At 40.8% G+C, this 19,934-nt stretch overlaps 2 protein-coding genes across 3 annotated transcripts; both read left to right on the top strand.

Annotated features, from left to right (window-relative positions):
- The first annotated feature begins 3,673 nt into the window (after window positions 1-3,673).
- Window positions 3,674-10,325, top strand: LOC311045540 (uncharacterized protein). 2 transcript variants are annotated; one of them, XM_084057443.1, is made up of 4 exons: window positions 3,674-4,024; window positions 5,326-5,480; window positions 6,474-6,663; window positions 7,834-10,325. In XM_084057443.1, exons 1-4 carry the CDS (start codon window positions 3,763-3,765, stop codon window positions 8,895-8,897), a joined length of 1,671 nt encoding a protein of 556 aa, XP_083913569.1. In that variant the 5' UTR covers window positions 3,674-3,762; the 3' UTR covers window positions 8,898-10,325. The 2 variants fall into 2 exon arrangements, with proteins under 2 accessions (XP_083913569.1, XP_083913570.1); XM_084057444.1 differs by having other exon boundaries at window positions 5,335-5,480.
- A 1,750-nt stretch (window positions 10,326-12,075) lies between these two features.
- Window positions 12,076-17,162, top strand: LOC311045543 (E3 ubiquitin/ISG15 ligase TRIM25-like). The gene is made up of 8 exons (XM_084057448.1): window positions 12,076-12,337; window positions 12,808-13,063; window positions 13,934-14,251; window positions 14,944-15,036; window positions 15,282-15,366; window positions 15,640-15,729; window positions 15,854-15,910; window positions 16,615-17,162. Exons 2-8 carry the CDS (start codon window positions 12,809-12,811, stop codon window positions 17,145-17,147), a joined length of 1,431 nt encoding a protein of 476 aa, XP_083913574.1. The 5' UTR covers window positions 12,076-12,337; window position 12,808; the 3' UTR covers window positions 17,148-17,162.
- Window positions 17,163-19,934: the final 2,772 nt, after the last annotated feature.

Consider the following 19,934-nt stretch of genomic DNA (forward strand, 5'->3'; position numbering starts at 1 on the left):
TTTAATGACCTTGATCATAAAAGCTTCCTCTAGGCTAGGATCAAAGGTGCATGCTATCTCTAATACAGACACTTCTCTGGACTCTTCATCAACTACAACAACATCTGGTGTTTTAGCTGTCAAAGATGTACAGATGCCTGGGTTATCACAGAGATGAAACATGATGAAATGACACAGGAATGTTTGCACATTCCCACTGGTGCATGATATTTTGTGTCCTTTGTGTCCTTTGCTATGAGTTCCACTATTCTATCATGGCGTGCTATGTACATCCGTTTGTATGCATAACAGCCATTCAAGATGTGTGACAGTGTTTCAGTGATCTGTTCTGTTCTGTGGTGTGGTGCAGGCAATGAGGGACCTTAGTGGTGGGAAACCAGATGGAAATGTTGAGTCAGGTGAGAAGGACTTGTAGTCTGGCTTTTGAATTGAATGTGATGATGTCCTCATTGAGTGCAATGAGGACAACAATGAGTGTTCTTAAGAAATGAGTGTGAGACAGAGTGATCAGCAGAGGGGAGACATGCAAGTTTCCCCTGGAGTTTTAGTCCAGTCCAGTGTTTATGCTGGTGTAGAAGATCCATAAGGACTTGTCTGGCAGTAGCTGTTAGCAGGTGACCAGCATAGGTGACTGTTGCCCTGACCTGGATGACGGGGTCCGTTATAATGTCCTCTGAGACCCTCACAGTCTCTGAGTCAGACCGCACCCACTCCAAAGACACTCCAGTGCGGACACAGAGGTAGTTCAGGTCTGGCCAGTCTGACCAGACCCTAAAACCATCAGAGCGGGTGTCCAGTTTCCCACTGGGTTTTCTCCTGAATCCAAGGAATTGGGGCTCTGGCTCCCTGGCCAGTGGGACCTTACGCCTCCTTAGGTCCAAGAACAGAGAGGATCGTGCCAGCTCCCTAACATCCTTGTAATCGTTGTTAAGCATCTTCAGAAGGTGGGAAATCCGCGCGCGCACACACACGCACACACACGCACACACACACACACACACACACACACACACACACACACACACACACACACACACACACACACACACACACACACACACACACACACACACACACACACACACACACACACACACACACACACACACACACACACACACACACACACACACACACACACCTGCCCAATGTATTGTGACGCTATCCATCACATTTTGCCAATATCATCCAAAGGCCAAAAGTAACATTTCTATTTCAGCACTGAAAACAATAACATTGAATAATGTTGAGACTGTATTTTAGAACAACATATTAGTGTCTGGGTAATAACTTCAGCCATCCCCTTAACTTTAAACTAACAGGACAGGGCAGATGATACAGTATGTGTGCTATTTGGCGCGCACGCGCACACACACACACACACACACACACACACACACACACACACACACACACACACACACACACACACACACACACACACACACACACACACACACACACACACACACACACACACACACACACACACACACACACACACACACACACACACACCTGCCCAATGTATTGTGACGCTATCCATCACATTTTGCCAATATCATCCAAAGGCCAAAAGTAACATTTCTATTTCAGCACTGAAAACAATAACATTGAATAATGTTGAGACTGTATTTTAGAACAACATATTAGTGTCTGGGTAATAACTTCAGCCATCCCCTTAACTTTAAACTAACAGGACAGGGCAGATGATACAGTATGTGTGCTATTTGGCGCGCACGCGCACACACACACACACACACACACACACACACACACACACACACACACACACACACACACACACACACACACACACACACAGCCATAGATAAGGTGACATGAGGTGTTACACACTACTAGAAGAATGAGTGGACAGACTAAATACGCGCTGCCTCAGCATAGTATGTTATAATATCAATTGGCAGATGCAGATGTTTATATCGCAATGCTTTTAGATCACAGCTTTATTGTTGGTTCAATTTTGCTTGTCCGAAGTCTGGGCCACAGCGTGGCGGTCCAGGCTCCCTAGGCTGCAATGCCAATCTGACAGTGTGTCGCGGGTTCGACTCCCGATCCCGACGACCTTTGCTGCGTGTCACCCCCCCATCTCTCTCCCCATTTCCTGTCAGCCTACTATAACCTATCAATAAAGGCAAAAAGCCAAAACAAAAATCTTTAAAAAAGATCAGGGGGTCCCTAGGTGCCACAAAATGTGTTAATATAGGCAAACATTGTGAAAATAGCCGATATACAAGCTCACAAGCCTTATTTTCACAATATATTTATATGTGGAACCGAGTCCAACTAAATGTAATGCCTACAATTCCAAAAAAAAAGTGCTTGTCAGGGTGTGGGGGGGGGGGTCCTTCCCAGATAAAATATGATTATTTTGCAGTGGTGTAAAGTAACTAAGTACATGTACTCAAGTACTGTACTAAGTACAATTTTGAGGTATTTTTACTTTACTGGAGTATTTCCAATTTTCTGTACTTTTACTTCTACTCCATCTCAGACCCAAATATTGTACTTTTACGCCACTGCAATTATTTGACATCTTTTGTTACTAGTTACTTTATATATACTTTTTTCTATTCTTATATATACTTTATAGATTTTGAGATTTAGATTAACCACTTCAGCTCTGTTTACATTTCGGTCTATAATAGCTACTATTTTCATAAGCTTTTTATACATTTATATGCATTTGAAAACTTGTGAAATGGGACATTCACATTCTGCATAATGAGTACTTACTACTAGGCCTACTATTGTTACTTTAAGTGCATACTTTTGTACTTTTACTATTTTCATAAGCTTTTTATACATTTTTATGCATTTGAAAACTTGTGAAATGGGACATTCACATTCTGCATAAAGTACTTACTAGCCTACTAGGCCTGTAGTGGCAAACTAACCACAAATAATTGCCACTGAGGGATGTTGTGAAGCTTTTCCAGACGCGTGGTGTTTAAAGTAAATCAGGTCTTCTCTTGAGTGCATTTAAGGATGTTTATTTTGATTGCAGGATGAATGACAGCAAAACAAAAGCCGGTGTTTAACTGTAACTAAACAACTAACTGTGATAAGGAAATAAACAGAAAATAACTCAAAACAAACAGAAAACAAACAAAAACACGCACGGTTGAAAAACTGTGTGGCTTCCCTCTGGTCTGAATCCCAATCCCTAATGCTGTGCACCTGTGACATTCTCAAATAGTAGGCTGTACCCTGAAATCGCCTATGCCCAGGTCAATCAGTATAGAATCACAGCACCATCACAATATCAAAATACCTTCATATTCAAATATTAAAATATATCAAATTGGCTGCAACAAGGCCTACTATTGTTACTTTAAGTGCATACTTTTGTACTTTTACTAAAGTAAATTTGGAATTCCGGACTTTTACTTCCGAGTATTTCTACATTGCAGTGTTGATACTTTTCCTTAAGTAAAAAATGTTACTTCTTCACCACTGAACCCTTAAAATAAAATAAATTAAGACTAGACTAGAAACCAAATAACAGGCTTGTCAGTTACAGTGACCTGAGATTGAGAGCAAACGTCCACTTGGCGCGCCTGCGTAAACATCAGACACGCCCCCATGCTCCATCACCCACATGGTGTGTTGGTGGTGGTAAATACCTCTATAGCGCTGCAACTACCAGCGTTGAACGTTCATGGCCTTCTCGCCGAACAACAACAACACAACACAGCACTAGTCTAGATCTAAAGCACTGATTTGCAGACAGACAACACAATGTCTGCCCTGGACCTCAAATTCCAAGCCCAGGTGGAGACGGTCTTGGGCGCCCTGGTGAAAGAGGCGACGGTAGAACTGACCAAACTGTTCGAGAGTCGCTACCAAGCCTCCACCACAGAGATCCACTGTGAAGGACCCGCTGCTGCAGCCGAGCCGCGGGACTGTGTGTGCAACAAGCAGCGTCTTAAAGTGGTCCGCAGCGTCGGAGTGCAAGTGAATGAAAGTGATCGTCCTTCGCCATCGGACCAGTTATTAATTGGTAAAACGCGATTTTTTGTTTGTGTTTTACTTCCGGTTGTAGACCAATGCTATGCTAGTTCCTCTTGTACACTCACTCACATTATTTATGTTTTCGTAGTACGATTGCAATCGCTTGCCAAAAAAGAACAGATCTGCGAGCTATAACAACGCGTTGTGCATGCTTGGTTTTATTGCATGGTATTTGTTTGACTATCATAGATGTATTTAATCGAGTCTGACTTTTGCTTTCGTATAGCTTTGATCCATAGCGTTAGAAGTAGTTTAATGCTTAACGCTGTGTTACTTTCTAGCCGTAGCCCAGACATCCCCGTTAGCGCAGCGGTCGCAGCCTCTCGTCTCTAATGAAAAATAAAAAATACGCTTTCGCTACTCAACAAAACAAAGATGGTTTCAAGATGTTGAAAGCCTACTTTCCTTAGTGGGAACACTCGGAGCCCCCAACCTCACGTCTAAAATGCACTTTTTGACTAAAATGTAAAATAATCCACCGGATGGAAAAAATGTTTTAGTTACTCCACTGCGCCCCCTACAGATCTTGTCAATAGAAAACGTGCATTGACCGGATCTGTAGGGGGCGCAGTGGAGTAACTGAAAAAATGTTTCCCCATCCGGTGGATTATTTTACATTCTGGAAAAGGGGGTATTTTACACGTGAGATGGGGGGCTCCGAGTGTTCCCACTAAAGAAAGTAGGCTTTCAACATCTTAATTTAAACCCGTCAATGTTTTGGTGAGTAGCGAAATTGTATTTATGTTTACTAGAGACGCTGCGCTACCGGGCGTGTGTGGGCAACGGATCGAAAGTAACATAGCGTTAAGGAGAACTCCTTCTAACGCTATGGACCAGAGTCAGCGTTCGAAACGAAAGCAAAAGTCAGACTCGATAAAATACAGCTATGATAGTCTTGGTCCAAGGATATGGTATCGTATTTGCTCAGTTAACCTAAAGCATTAATTACACTTTAGACATAACGTGCACATTGCGCATTTGAAAATGCTTTCTTCGTGCATTTTCCAATGTAAACACGCGTGCAACGTGTTGTAGTTGCATATCTGTAATTAATGCATGACGTGTGGTTGGAATGCACGAATGCATGTAGGTATTCTAACTTAGATACTATATAATTATAATTCTTATGGTCTGCTAAACAGGATTTGAGCGTGACGTGCAGTTGTTCCCCCCCAAAGCTAATGTGAAGACTACACGCAACAGCAATAAGTGCAACGGCAACTTTAATAGCTTTAATCCATGGATTTGTTTTGTGTTCCTCGTTTCTTCCCCTCCCCCCCTCGTCTGCAGTGCTCACAGATGACCAGTGTTCCTCCACACGTTTGAATGGAGAATGTTTAAATACTTCCACAGCAGAGGAGGAGGAGGAGGGTCCACCTCCTGCAGATAAACCCCTGGGTGAAGATAATGGCCATGCTGACCCCAAGCATTCTCTCTTGAAAGAGGTCAGTGGGCACAAATAGGGTTCAATCACTTATGGATCTTGAAAGTCGCTATGAAACCAAAAATCACATTTGTCATTGGACAATTATGCCGTAACATAAAAAGGTCTACCTTAGTAGAAACATGAGCCAAGAAGAGAGAGATGTCCTGCATTCCTGGAGGTGCACAAACGAAATTTCAAGGGGGACCACATTTGTAGACGCCTGGCATTAGTCATTGCTATTTTGTGGCCCTTCAGTCAGTCAGTGGTTTATTAGCACTGCCAAGTTAGAGCTCAAAGTTAAACGTTTTGGTGGAACAAATGTGGTTGCTCTTGGATTTGTGACTTTAACGTCCTTAAATAATCATATTTTATTTACAAATATGACTTTGCTATTCAAATATTTTACTAGTGTTGCAATGTGCCATCACACTGATGTCCAGCTACATAGTGTTAGATTGATTTGGAAGTCAGTTGATGCAGCTCTGAAATACTGTTAATCATTGTCCAATGTTGTTGGCTTGACGTTTATCTGAAACTCTGTAATAATATAATGAACTTTATTTGTATAGCACTTTTCCAAAATAAGGTTTATATTAGTAGAACATATTTGTGCTGGATACCTGTGTGGAAGAATTATGGTAGTGTTAAGGTTGTGACCATCTGAATATCTGAGTCAAGAAGCCATGGCACAGGCCTGGTATCTATTGTTTTGGGTACAGCTTGGTCCCGTGACACAAGCAAATTCCTCTCTTATCTTTACACTCCTACTTTCCTCAGAGAACTACTTAACCACCACCCTAAAGGTTTAATGTAGCTACTTTTCCCATGAGCAGTATAAAACTTCTATCTTATAACATGAAGTGTGTCAGACTCCATTTGCCTCATCAATTACTGATTGATACAGAATTCCTCAACACCTGCATGAGAAGTTTGTTTTCCTACAAAATATTACAACTTCAAGGTCAAAATGGTTACTGCCTTTCTTCTAACTGGTGTACAATCTGTTTTTAAGGATGTGAAAATGGTGGAGGGAAGTAAGTCAAGTAACTCCACATCAGAGCCTTCAGTCACCAGTGACCTTCGAAAAGAAGTTGGTAAGAAGTTGGTAACCAGTGACCTTCGAAAAGAGAAGTTGGTCACCAGTGACCTTCGAAAAGAAGTTGGTAAGAAGTTGATCACCAGTGACCTTCGAAAAGAAATTGGTAAGAATAAGTCTGATATAACAATGGCTGAGTGGCAGTTCTCTTACTGGCTTTCTGACAATGTGTTTTTGTCTTAAAGGATAGCTTCCCTGTTCATAAAATATGTGGTATAATTCTGACATACAGTGCATAATTGCACTGAGCAGTTCACTCAGTATTGAGAAACTTGGCTGTGGATTATATCTCAATGTCAGCCTCCAATACAGTAGCTTGGGGCAGCTGTTTAAGCTGTTGAACATGCATGTTCTTTTCAAAAACGGGTAACCTCAGAGAATAGTCAGACATTTCTTTATATGTTCTACTTCTAATGAAAGAATGATTTCAGATTTTGCACTGACGTTTTGCACTTCCTTAAACCCACTATCTTGGCTGATCAATGCGGTGCTGAGTCTTTGCCAAGATATAATTTTTCTAGGATACAGCATTGGGCTTTACAAATGGTTGGTATGCACTGTGGGCCTGGAGCAAATTCCGGCAATAGCATAAAAGTACTTCCAAATCAAACGCGATCGTACTGTTATTCAAAACATGTTCTGATACATGAAGACATGCAATACTGTGAGATTCCCGTTTTTGAAAAGGAAATAATTTGCTGTGAATTAGGGTGGGGTGACATATTATGTTACTGTTTAAGACAATTTTAGAGTGCCAGTTGAGCTGGTTATTCCAGTTTGGGCTAAACAAAATATTCGATCATGTGGGGCATGCCTATACGTCTTTTATCTACATTCAACCTGGCGTCCCTATTTTGTTCACAATGTTCGTTGCACTCGTATGGAGTTCCTTCTAGACCTGTGGTTGTCATTCAAAACACAGCGCATTATCTTTAACTTGTGTTGAGAATTCTTTGGTTTACTTTCTCCTTAATGATGATTGCTACTGTCATTCATTGTAAATGTTAAGCTATTTATGAAATCCTTTATTATTGCTATAAATTATTTGTGTACCTCCTGGTGGTGTCATGTGGAGGATGTGCCATAAATTTACCCTCCACAGATGAAGAATAATGAGCAGTAATACAAATAGAAAACTCAAAGCAGTTTGAATACATAGCCATATCATAATTTATAACCAGGAAAATAAATACCCAATACCACACAATCAACATAAAACCTACGTACATAAATGTAATGACGGCCAAAACTATGTCCAATTTCTCTGTCTCTGCAGATCAAAGACTCATAATTTCGCAAAGCGCTAGGACATCTGTGCTAGCTAAACTGAAACCTCTCCTGATCCGACCAGAACAAAAGAGTGATGTCACCACTGGGAACCAGATTAAGTTTGTTTGTCCACTGATTCTGAAGACAGCTGTTCGAGAACCTGAACGATCTAAAGAACCTGTTCAGGTGGAGCCACAGCTGGCCAACGTCAGCACTGCGACCCAGATTAAGTTTGTTTGTCCACTGATTCTGAAGACGGATGTTCGAGAACCTGAACAATCTAAAGAACCTGTTCAGGTAGAGCCACAGCAAGCCAACGTCAGCACCGCCGAAGGTACCGCCTACAGCCCATCCTCCTCCGATGAGGCCATGGCTCCTGTGCCGGTCAGCATATGGGAGCGGATCCACACCGAGCAGGAGACTGAAAACCATCTCCAGTTGAAGCTGAAGCTGGTCTCTCCAGACAGGAAGTTGACGAAGCCATGCTCAGTACATCTGGTGAACGTACTGGCTTCGGAATCAGAGAAGAAGAGCATCATTGATGCTAGCAATGTAAGCGTAGCTAAGGGAAAATCTGGTCTGCCTGGGCTGAAAGATCTCCGCCGCCATCAGGGCCTCCACACGGGGCATCGGCTCTGCTGCTTCACCCGGTGCGCAAATGGCGTGTGGCGTCTTCAGGGGGTCGTAGCCCACTCTCACGGCGGGTATGCCTGCAACAAATGTGGGAAGAAGTTCAAACACCGGAAGATTCTCCGGCGTCATGAACGTTTCCACTCCGGGGAGAAACCGTACTCGTGTTCCCATTGCTCCAAGGTCTTTGCCCTAAGGAAGAGTCTGCGCCGTCACGAGAGGTTTCACACGGGCGACAGGCCACACAACTGTCCTCAGTGTGGTAAGAGCTTCAGACTCAGAGACAACCTGAAAGCCCATCTTAGGTTTCACACCGGCGACAAGCCTTTTATTTGCGGCCTGTGCAGCAAAAGGTTCAGGATCCTCCGGAATCTCCAGAAACACAATGAGAGCCCATGTGGAGCATTCGTACCTTCATTCAGGAAAATTGCAGGCTTGTAATATCTCAGTATTTATTGGTTAGCTGAGTGGATTCACACAATAGTTCTACCTCAAATCTGAGATGTTATTTTGTTTTCCTTGTATGACTACTACTGATTTAAATAGGGTTTGAAAAGTTAAACCACTACAGGACAACGTTCTTTGTTGTGCCATCCTTTATCCTGTTGACATTTAGCAGGATTGAGATTGACATCAGCTATTTGCTGGTAATATTTGTCTGTGGCTGGCAAGTTTATCTACTGTATGCTACAGTATTTTGTCAGGTAAGACTTTAAGTGCTTTAAGTGCTATTCAGTAGAAACATTTTTTACACAAATAAAATAACACAGGATGTAAAAAACAGCTGGTGAAATTTGAAAAGCATCAGCCACTGTAAAGATATCTGCCTACTAGGGTAAGCATTGTGTAATGTCAACAAGTTAACTAGAAGGGGTCCAATAAAAGTGTTATCCAAGTGGATCTTTGATATCATGTGGACAGTGTATGATGTCAGTCTTCTATGACTTCAGTGCTTACATCACTTATTTGCATATTTGGGCAAAGTCAGCCCAATCTGAATGCCTTTGTTTACAGTACAAAATTTAAGTTCTAAAAAAATAAATATTCACATCATGTGAAAAAGAATCGAGGATATTTCTCTGCCTACTGGCAGCATGCACATGTCCAGTGGTTTGGGACATTAGCCCCATACTCACTCAGACACACAATGGTGACCCAAAAAGCTGCTGGTGCCCATCTTAGTTTTAATTAATCAAACTTTTTCTTCATATTTTGATTAATGTTCCTCTACGTTTCTTGCATTCCACCATCTGTAAATGTGGACAGTTGTGTTAGCCTGGCCCATATATAGATGTTAATTAATCAAACTTTTTCTTCATATTTTGAAGTCTCTATATTTTGAACTCTATATCCAATAAAGGTTCACACTTAGACATTAAAAATCTATTCACTGGACTAATAATGGCCTCTAGCTGTGAGTACAATCTCCCAAAGGCAAACAAATGGTAAAGACCTCAAGCAATACTTTAAACAGTGAGAAGGTGCTGTCATGGCTTTGTTGTAATTACTTGTTTTCACTTTTTAACAGCTTTTCTCTCAGCCAGCAGGAGCTTGTATACATGTGACTGTATACATGTGTGACTGTGTAGGCGTTTTGCAGTTAGAAGGCCTGTGAACATACTGTATGTATGTAGTTTCTCTATAAAGTGTAAATACAGATTTCTACTTGTCAGCAATTACTAGAAGAGTATGTGCCATTTATATAAGCTGTGTGTTACTACTACTTTACCATGCTTAAACACTTTTTTAGACTTTCTTAATCTTTCAAAGCTGTTTAAATGTTTTGTTTTTTGTATGTGTTTTTTACATGTGGCAGTCTGACTGTACTGCTATTCTTTTTTTTTTAAATAAAATTTGTATTAAACTGTTTTTGGAGTTAACATTTTAATTCGTAAACAATAATTTTAACTTGATGTGAACAGAATGAATCATCACAAACTTTTGGACTTGCACCCTGCACTTTGGGAGTTGGTTAAACTCAAGACTATGGAAACTCATGGTCCAATTTCATTTTTATTACCCGATATAGTCATAAACAGAGTTGCCATTTAAGGTTCAAGAGCATGATTGGATTTGAACATGTACATTCATCAACATTCAAGTATTATACAATCAACTTTTAATACCGCCTACCTACTGATAAATGTGTTTGTCCTCTGAACCCTAGTTACACGTTTATAGATTGGTTTTGGGAAATTCTAGTTATGCAACAGTTAATCAGTAGGCTGGTTAGGGCACAAACATTGCAGGCACCATCAAATAAAAACGACCAACTGCCCTAGCGTCAGTGGTGGAAAAAGTAACATTTTTTACTTTTTTACTTTAACGTATCAATACTGCAATGTGGAAATACTCAGTCTGGAATTAAAAATGTACTTGAGTAAAAGTACAAAAGTATTGGTATCAAAATGTAGAAAGTACTCATTATGCAGAATGTCCCATTTCACAAGTTGTCAAATGTGTAAAAATATTTTGAAAATAGCAGATCTACAAGGTCACAATGCATCATGAGGTATTATGAGCTTGTAGATGGGCTATTTTCAAATGGCTGAAGTGGGTTTTGTAATATTAATACAAATCTACAAAGTAACTAAAGTTTACAAATAATCGTAGTGGAGTAAAAGTATAATATTTTCCTCTGAGATGTAGTGGACTAGAAGTAAAAGTGTGGAAATTGGAAATACTCCAGTAAAGTAAAAATACCTCAAAATTGTACTTAAGTACAGTACTTGAGTAAATGTACTTAGTTACGTTACACCACTGTTATGAATTCATAATTATTTTTAAATCACTTATCACAACAGCACTCAACTCAAGCGAGTGGTTGTATTATTATTATTTTACCCCTTATTAATAATTGGTGATTGCATTTAATTGGTTTTCAAATCATTACATTTTCGAACGTGTAGTTGATCCGCAACCTGTAGCCATGGTTCACATGACGCTCGTCTGTCACAAGCGTCATGGCGCTACTCGTTCCTGGTTTTTGAATTTTCTACATTCACAACCCGTACATCTACATAAACGTTCAGATTTCAAATGTAAAGTGCTGACCCCACGCCCATGGATGTTACAGGTTAAAACGCCTGGGTCTAAGTACGCATGTCTTCCGTATTGTTCAATAAAAAGCATTTTAATCCGATCGGTGGCGATTTTCTCCGATTTTCGCCATATGCTTTCAACTGCGCGACCCTATCGGTTGAGAGGTGTACTGCACTCATACATTATAACTATGAAAAAATGGCCGCCGATCGGATTAAAATGCTTTTACGGTACTTGGACCGAGCGTTTTAACTTGTTACATCCATGGCCATGGGACACTTTATATTTGAAATCTTACTGTTTATGTAAATGTACGGGTTGTAAATGTAGAAATGTCCAAAAACAGGAACAAGTAGCGCCATGACAGTTTTCAGACAGGGCTAATCCAACCTGTTATTTTTGGGCAATCTCTTCTGAAGAAGAACCCCCTACGGCAGGTGCCAGTACTGCTCCCAATTCGGATAATGGGAAAACATGGCACAGGCTGACTAAATAAGCGTTTAAACGGGTTTTTCCACCCCGTCGGTTAAATTGTACTTTCCGGTGAAATGTCAAACATCTGTAGGTGTCTCGCAGTACCTATACTTTTTGGATACGATGTTGCTAAAAAGGTGATCTTCACTGCATTTGGAAGGACTCTACCTCTGCCGGGACCCGAGACAGCGGGACCTCATCTCGGAGCTATCGTGGAGGGTGAGGTTCTAAACGTGGCTAATCCCTCCCTTGTGCTGCATGTGTCCCGCCCTACAAGGAAATAAACTGTATAAACATGGCTTGCTTGCTTTCACTTTTGACAGTGCGAAAGGCATATCTAAACCTTCCATGATCTAGCAATTAAGGTAGGCATACTTCTTGGTATAATTATTATAGTATTTCCAATTTTCAGTACTGTTACTTCTACTCCACTACATCTCAGAGGCAAATATTATACTTTTTACTCCACTACAATTATTTGAAAACCTTAGTTACTAGTTACTTTGTATATTTTGATTATTGCATGCATTACCCACTTCAGCCCTATTATAGCCTACATTTCGGCCATTTGAAAATAGCCGATCTACAAGCTTGTAGATCTGCTATTTTCAAAAGATTTATATACATTTTGTACATTTGAAAACTTGTGAAATGGGACATTCTGCATATTGGGTACTTTTACTTTTGTACGTTAAGTATATTTTGATACCAATACTTTTGTACTTTTACTTAAACAGAGTGTTTCTACATTGCAGTACTTTTACTAAAGTAAAAAAAATGAGTATTTTTTTCTCACCACTGCTAATCTGCATATGTGCTTTGTTTCACACTTCAGCATGGCCAATGAGGAGAAGCTCCATCTGGAGGTGCTGCTGACATGTCCAGTGTGCCAGGACATCTTCAATGAGCCCCGCCTGCTGCCCTGTGGACACAGCATCTGCATGAGTTGTCTCGAAGGGATGATTGACCACGCAGACTACCCGTTCCGCTGCCCCGACTGCAGGTCATACTTTGGGCAGGTCATTGGAGTGCAGAAGAGTTTTTCACTGTCCAACATCGCAGAGGACTACAGAAACAACTGGAAAGAGAAGGTATACTTGATCTGTTCAGAAAAAATAATTGTAATTATGGTCAACAACAGGTCTTGGCACATCAGCAGTTCAGCAGGTCTCTGTGAATCAAGATCAGTGTTTTGTCATAGATCAGTGGTTTTCAACCTTTTTCATGCCAAGGACCCCTAAATTGTTATACAATTGGCCGCGGACCACCAATTGAAAATGTTTTGTGCCAGGGACCCCCAGAAGCAAAGATATCAGTTAATTATATTATAAATATTCAAAGATATGCAAACTTTTTCAAGGTTTTTCAAAAATAGCAGATCTACAAGCTCATAGCGCGGCACTCGGTGCCGCGCTATGAGCTTGTAGATCTGCTATTTTTGAATAGCCAAAGCTAAGTGGTTAAAAATGATTGTGCCTCTATTAACTAATTTTGCTGGGGACCCCCTGGTACTCCCTCAAGGACCACTGGTGGTCCCCGGACCACTGGTTGAAAACCACTGTCATAGATGGAATAATGCTTAAACACTGGACTTTCTTCCTTTTAAACAGGCTACTTTCTTTTAAAGATTGTATTGTTTGTGGATTGGACCCCACAGACATTTGGAGATGCTGTCATATATTGTATGTAGCACTGACTTAGCTGGATTTCTGCACCTGATAAACACACACTCTTTGCAATGCAAAGCAGGCCCATCCTTAACATTAGGTATTATAGGTAACATAAGGTAGGCTCGAATGTCCTGAGCATGTGTTATTTCACCATGTTCTGTTAATTTATAGGCAGGCCAATGCAATATTTTCCTCCATATCAGGCACCTGGTCCACACATATCATGCAAAGGGGGTCCAAATAATGAACTCTCAACTAAAGTGACTTAATTTAACCTGTGCTCGACTTAAGAACAAGAACACAGAGAAGGTGTACTGTGACTGCTGCCCAGACAGACGGGAGCTGGCGAATAAGACGTGTCTGCAGTGCGAGGTGTCACTGTGTAAGGAGCACATCAGGGACCATCTGGAGCGACCGGCATTCACAGGCCACCCCCTCGTCAATCCCCTGGGGGATCTCAAGAGTCGGAAGTGCCCGCTGCACGACGACGAGGTGCTGAAGTACTACTGTAAGGCATCCAGACGCTACATCTGCAACATCTGTGCCTTTGAAACCAAGGAGAGGAAGCAGGCTACTGAGGCCAACGCTGTCCTGTCCAGGAAACTGACTGTGAGTTTAAGATGTTTCTCCTCTCATCACAGACTCATTAAAGGTATTGTAAGTGATATTTTGTGGTTACAACAAATGTTTTAGTTTTTTTTGTTAAAAGGTTAAAGCATGGCCCTGGGCACCTAGGCTGGTAAACCGGCCTGACAACGTGTCGCGGGTTCGAATCACTCTATAGCAATGAGTACGATCAGAATATAGAGCTATGTAAGATTTACTTTAACAAAACAATATCACTTCTCCTACCTTAAGTAGTGTGCAATGAGTTGATACTTTAAATAGACTCACTTCACAACAACCACAATCCTTCATCATTTTGCTATGAGAAATATCCTCGCACGTTTCATTCTATCAGTGCCAGTATCTCTGTTGTTGTATCAACAAGAATTTAGTTTTGCGTGCGGAAGTAGAATGAGCAATGCCGTTTCTTGTAAATAGAGAGACCTTACAGCCACACCTGTAGGAAATCCCCGTATCCAGTTGATTTCAGTTATTGATGGTCCCTGTAAAAGTCGGCCGTCAAATAAAAAAGGTGACAGTCTATAAATTATTGTAAAAGTAAATATAAATTGTGTGCGTGCGTGCGTGCGTGGTGTGTGTGTGTGTGTGTGTGTGTGTGTGTGTGTGTGTGTGTGTGTGTGTGTGTGTGTGTGTGTGTGTGTGTGTGTGTGTGTGTGTGTGTGTGTATAAAACAGGAGTACATGGACGAGCGCTTCAACTCACTTGAAGGAACAATTGCAGGATGTAAGGACTCCATCAGAAAACTGCGAGAGGACATAGAAAATGAAGTGAGTTCAACGTAACCGTTTGATGGCACCATAGATAGGCTTACCAACCTAGTTATTTTATGTTACCTAATTTGTCTACATTTCATCCACCCAGACTCAAATTTAATTGCACATAATGGCATAACTATGGGAGTGCTTGAAATTGTGCCCTGAAAGTCGTTGTTAACTTGTTCTAGATTAAAATTGACAGATCATTAGTGTGCAAAACACGATAACTGATCATACTCATATTTATTTTTTGACAGAAGCAGAAAGTGAAGCCTAATGAATCTCCCCTTAACAGTGTCACTGTGGTACTCCTCTGTCTGTGGTTTATTGTCCTGTATTATGGTAAGTCAGTATAAACTGAGATTAAACTTCAGGTCAGGTTTTGTAAATAGCCGTGTGTGTTTGTGTGTTACTATACTACTACTATACAGTAGTAGCCAATATCACAGGAGGCTGGAGCATATTACAGAAATAATGAAAACATTCACAGCTGAGCTTATAGAAACAAAATTAAAGTAATACAATCTGTGCTCTTCTGTGTAACGGTACTTATATTACAATATTCTTGTTTTATTTTTGTTAATTGACTGACTGGACAATTATTTTCATCTTTAGCCTATACTTTTGCTGTGGAAAATCAGACACTCTCAGAGACACTGGACAAGCAACAAACCCGTTTGCATAACATCTATTCTACTGTTGCAGGCAAGTGCAATGTCTATGAATTAAAATACGTTTACAATTATTTTCAATGTAATTGAGACGCATTACATTTTTTACTGATTTGTTACAAAGTGAATTATTTTCATTAACTGTTTGCCCACCACAGAATTCCTGGTTTATCATCGAATACACAGTCACACAGATGAAGAGACAATGTATTTAGGTAAGATGTCATGCAGGGAGAGCATTTTGTCAAAAGACAAGAGATAATGTTGTTAAGTAAAGGCTACTTTACCTTTCAATACGCGCAGTCTACCTATTTATGTCTATGGGTTTGAATCGCCCACGGTGCATCCAGCTCGGCAGCATGGGGAGGGCGTTCTTTGTCTCTGCATCAGTAGCCTCGGAAACCCTGCCTTTTTTTTTGTTTCAACTGCATTAGCGACTCTTTACAGATTGTCCAAGGGTGCCTGTCAGCAGGGGTGTTGAATGGGGAGGAATAAGATGTTCCTTTGCATGTGGTATGTCCTCCCAGTGACTGATCAGAGGATCAGCCAGTCAGCAGTATCGTGATTCCACAATCTAGGGAAATGAGGGAAAGTGGAAAATTAGGCCCAAACAAATTGGTTTGAATTGGTCTCATGTCTTACTTGGCACTGAAACATTTCGTTAGTGATTTTGTATAAAGAATAAGTCATTCTAAGTGCCTTCCGACACGTTTCCAACATATACGTAGGCCTGTCTAAAAGCACACACAGGTTTTGTGCATACCAAGGAACAAATTCTGATAAGAACATGAACAATGAATTTGAAGTTAAGTTCATAGAAACACTCATACGAGTGTTTTAGGATCTGATCGTTGGCATGTTTTGTTTATTACATGTACATTTGCGGCCATACTGTTAATGTGTTGTGTCTGCACCACAGGTACTCTCACTCTGGATATGAACACTGTCAGTCCTTTCCTCAAAGTGTCCCCTGACCTCCATATGGTGGAGAGAGTGAAGACCAAGCTGACGTATCCCAGCGAGCCGAGCCGCTTTGATGCAGCTCCCCAGGTCCTCTCCACCCAGTGTTTCACCAGTGGTACCCACTCCTGGGAGGTGGAGGCAGAGGGATACTGGGATATTGCCGTGACCTACAAGGGCATCAACCGCAAGAGCAAAGACATTAGCAACTTCGGAATGAATGCCCAGTCCTGGAGTCTCACGTGCAATGGTGTGGGCCAACTGTTTACCTACCACAACAGCAAGAAGAACGTCCTTTCTGCAACACTGAAGTACAAGCGGATAGCGGTAAATGTGAATTTTGAGAAAGGCGTGATCACTTTTAGCGAGGTGGGTCCAAAGTTGATTCAGCTGTATGAGTACCAGACTAAGCTGAGTCAGCCTGTGTGCTTGGGCGTGGGGCTGTACCGTGTGGATCCACCCAGCAGAGCCTCTATTGTCAAGGTTCTCTAGCTAGCTGGCTGCCACCTATAAATGGTAAATGGTGCATTTATATAGCGCTTTTATCCAAAGCGCTTTACATAGATTGTGCATTACATTCACCCATTCACATACACATTCATACACCGATGGCGGAGGAAACCATGCAAGGCACCAACATGCTCATCGGGAGCAATTAGGGGTTCAGTGTCTTGCTCAAGGACACTAACTCTGGGGGGGCCTGGGATCGAACTGGAAACCTCACAGCTTTCATCCGGCCGCTCTACTGGCCACTCTACCCCTGAGCCACTGCCGCCCCCACCTATAATAAGACGTTGGTGGTTTTCAATGTCTGGCGATGGTACGTATATCTCACCAGTCTTGGAAAAAAACTAAGAAGAGAGACGATTTGAAAACCTTTTTAAATTGTAGACATCTCTAAATGAACAATATGGCAATATCTAAATGATATCTTGTTAATTTGTATTGTAATTTTTTTTATGATATGCACTGTAGCTGTAATTACAGTATCTCTGTTTTGTCTTTTGTTGAGTATTTTGTATTTAAAAGATGAATCAAATTGTGCAATTCTTGCTTACTCCAAACAGATGTGGGCATGTTTATAATGTTGTTTTTTTGCTCAGGTATCAGAATATTTCCCCCATCAGGTTTGACTATGTTTTTATGCGAGAGCTTCTCGGAACTCAGATTAGACAATGGGTGATGTTGATGACAGACCTCTATGATGGACAGTTCTTAAGTAGAGATAGAGAACAATGAACGGTGTATGTGCCCATGCATTGTAATGATGAAATATAACATTGCAACATTAACATTAATTGTGGGTGTTTCATGTAGGTGCTACTGTGTGCCAACATGGACAGTTTAGCCTGGAAACCACTCAAATGAGACATATCTGCCAGAAATAAATCATCAGCTCTAGCCAGGCCATGGACAGTTGCCTGAATTAAACACCCACAATTAATGTTTTTCCCATTTGGCTGTCAAAATGTCTGCTGTGAAAAGGGTCCAAGTTGTCGTGACTAGACCTATGTTGATAGCATCCGAATGGGGTGACCTATGGCATTTAGTTCCAACCGAAAAGGGCATTTGCGAGAAAAACTTTTTTTTTATACTTGAACAATGCATAAGTATTCCATGAATGTACATTGAAAGTGCTTTTCTAAAGCATAAATCAGTGTTTATGAAAGTGGCGTATCCACTATAAAGCCCTTATTCTGGTGTTGTAGCAGTTAATTTAAACCACTCCCATAGTTAAGTTTTTTAAGTTTTTCCATTCCAATGATACACACCTTAAAAGGCAAATGCTTTCATTGTCTTTACTACTCTTTTAGAGCAGATGTTACGGTTCTGGGAATGTCTCACTTTTAAGGACTAAAATTCATGATAAATCGACTTTGACTACAGAGAAAAGCGCTACATAAATTGGATGTATGATTGTTAAATGATATAGTAGTCGACATTGTTGCAATGGCATATGTGGGGTCTGAAGATATTTGTAAAAATGTACAAGAGGTGCAATAAATTAGTTTGAGCATTTATTGCTCAACGTTTATTTTAAAAAGGTTACCATCAAACAATCCTTGATTTTTCTTTGACACAGGACTGTGCATAATTTCTTTTTTATACAAAACTGACAAAACTAAAGAAAAACTGTTGGCTGTACAAACTGTGATAACTATCCCAATACAAAGTAAAAGACGAACCTTTTTCACTATGGATCTTCGCTCTTATTTATTTCCTACAAAAAAAACACACCAAACAAACTGAAGACAGTGCTTCATTAATGCTGTTGGCATCTGTAAAAAAGTAATGTATGCTTTGTCTGCCATAGCAGACACAAAACTTTTGAGTAACAAATTCCTATAAGCTTAATTCATACTTCGTCGCATGATGGTGTCCCAAAAATAAATGATTTTCAGCAAGCATTTTTCGAGTGAAAATACGTTGTGCTCTCCATAGCCAACAGTACGAGCAAAATCTTAGCTAAAATATAGGCTATGGAGAACTACTTGAGGTGTTAAATACTGGCTAGAAACACTTAAACACAGGATCATTAGCAATTATAAAGAACAGATGTTATACTGACACTAAATTAAATAAATGGATTAAAGCTTATACTGATTATGAACAGAATAATGTGTTTAAACTAACTTGAAAGCAGAAGAAAAGGCAAAACGTTTGTACGTTTGTTGCCTTTTCTTCACACCAGCGAGCGCGCCTCGCCCTCTTGCAACCACCCTCCCCTCCTCCCCCCCTTGTCATCCCTCCCCATTTTCAGTGAGCAACACCATCGTGCGATGAAGTATACATTACGCTTACCTCCCCAACAGCAACTAGGAGTCATACAAACCAGGCAGAGGAAATTCACTTTGTACGCAGTCCAACTTCAAAACCCTGACTAATTAGCCGTGTTAGTATATCAGTCTGTCTCACACCGTTCATTCAGTTCAATGTCTGCCATGGTACATTTATGTTGTGCTTCACTGGCTAGCTAGCCTTTTCAAACGCACTAGAAGGCTAGAACAATCTAACAGACAGCGAAATGGGACGGCGTCACAACGGGCACCAGTGAGAACCAACCACAAGAAGACAGGTTGAAAATTGGCAACGTTGTCCAAGAAAGGAGGGAGGTATAGGGACTAGGGAGCACATTAATGGTCAAAATAATGTCAACCCCAGGCTTGAGATTTACAATAACGTAGAATCAATTTGCCATCACTGCCAAAACATTCAAAAAGGACTCCAACTTCTTAATCAGGTGAGGGAGCTAAGGACTGGTTCACATAAAATGTGTGA

Source organism: Gymnoscopelus microlampas (assembly GCF_963454915.1).
Source record: "Gymnoscopelus microlampas genome assembly, chromosome: 5".
Classification (NCBI taxonomy): Eukaryota; Metazoa; Chordata; class Actinopteri; order Myctophiformes; family Myctophidae; genus Gymnoscopelus; species Gymnoscopelus microlampas.

Coding starts and splice junctions, on each gene's coding strand:
- LOC311045543 (XM_084057448.1), top strand. CDS start 12,809: ATGGCCAATGAGGAGAAGCTCCATCTGGAGGTGCTGCTGACATGTCCA. Junction 13,064..13,933: donor GAAACAACTGGAAAGAGAAG/GTATACTTGATC, acceptor GCTCGACTTAAG/AACAAGAACACAGAGAAGGT. Junction 15,367..15,639: donor GTTTATTGTCCTGTATTATG/GTAAGTCAGTAT, acceptor TTTCATCTTTAG/CCTATACTTTTGCTGTGGAA.
- LOC311045540 (XM_084057443.1), top strand. CDS start 3,763: ATGTCTGCCCTGGACCTCAAATTCCAAGCCCAGGTGGAGACGGTCTTG. Junction 4,025..5,325: donor ATCGGACCAGTTATTAATTG/GTAAAACGCGAT, acceptor CCTCGTCTGCAG/TGCTCACAGATGACCAGTGT. Junction 6,664..7,833: donor TGACCTTCGAAAAGAAATTG/GTAAGAATAAGT, acceptor CTGTCTCTGCAG/ATCAAAGACTCATAATTTCG.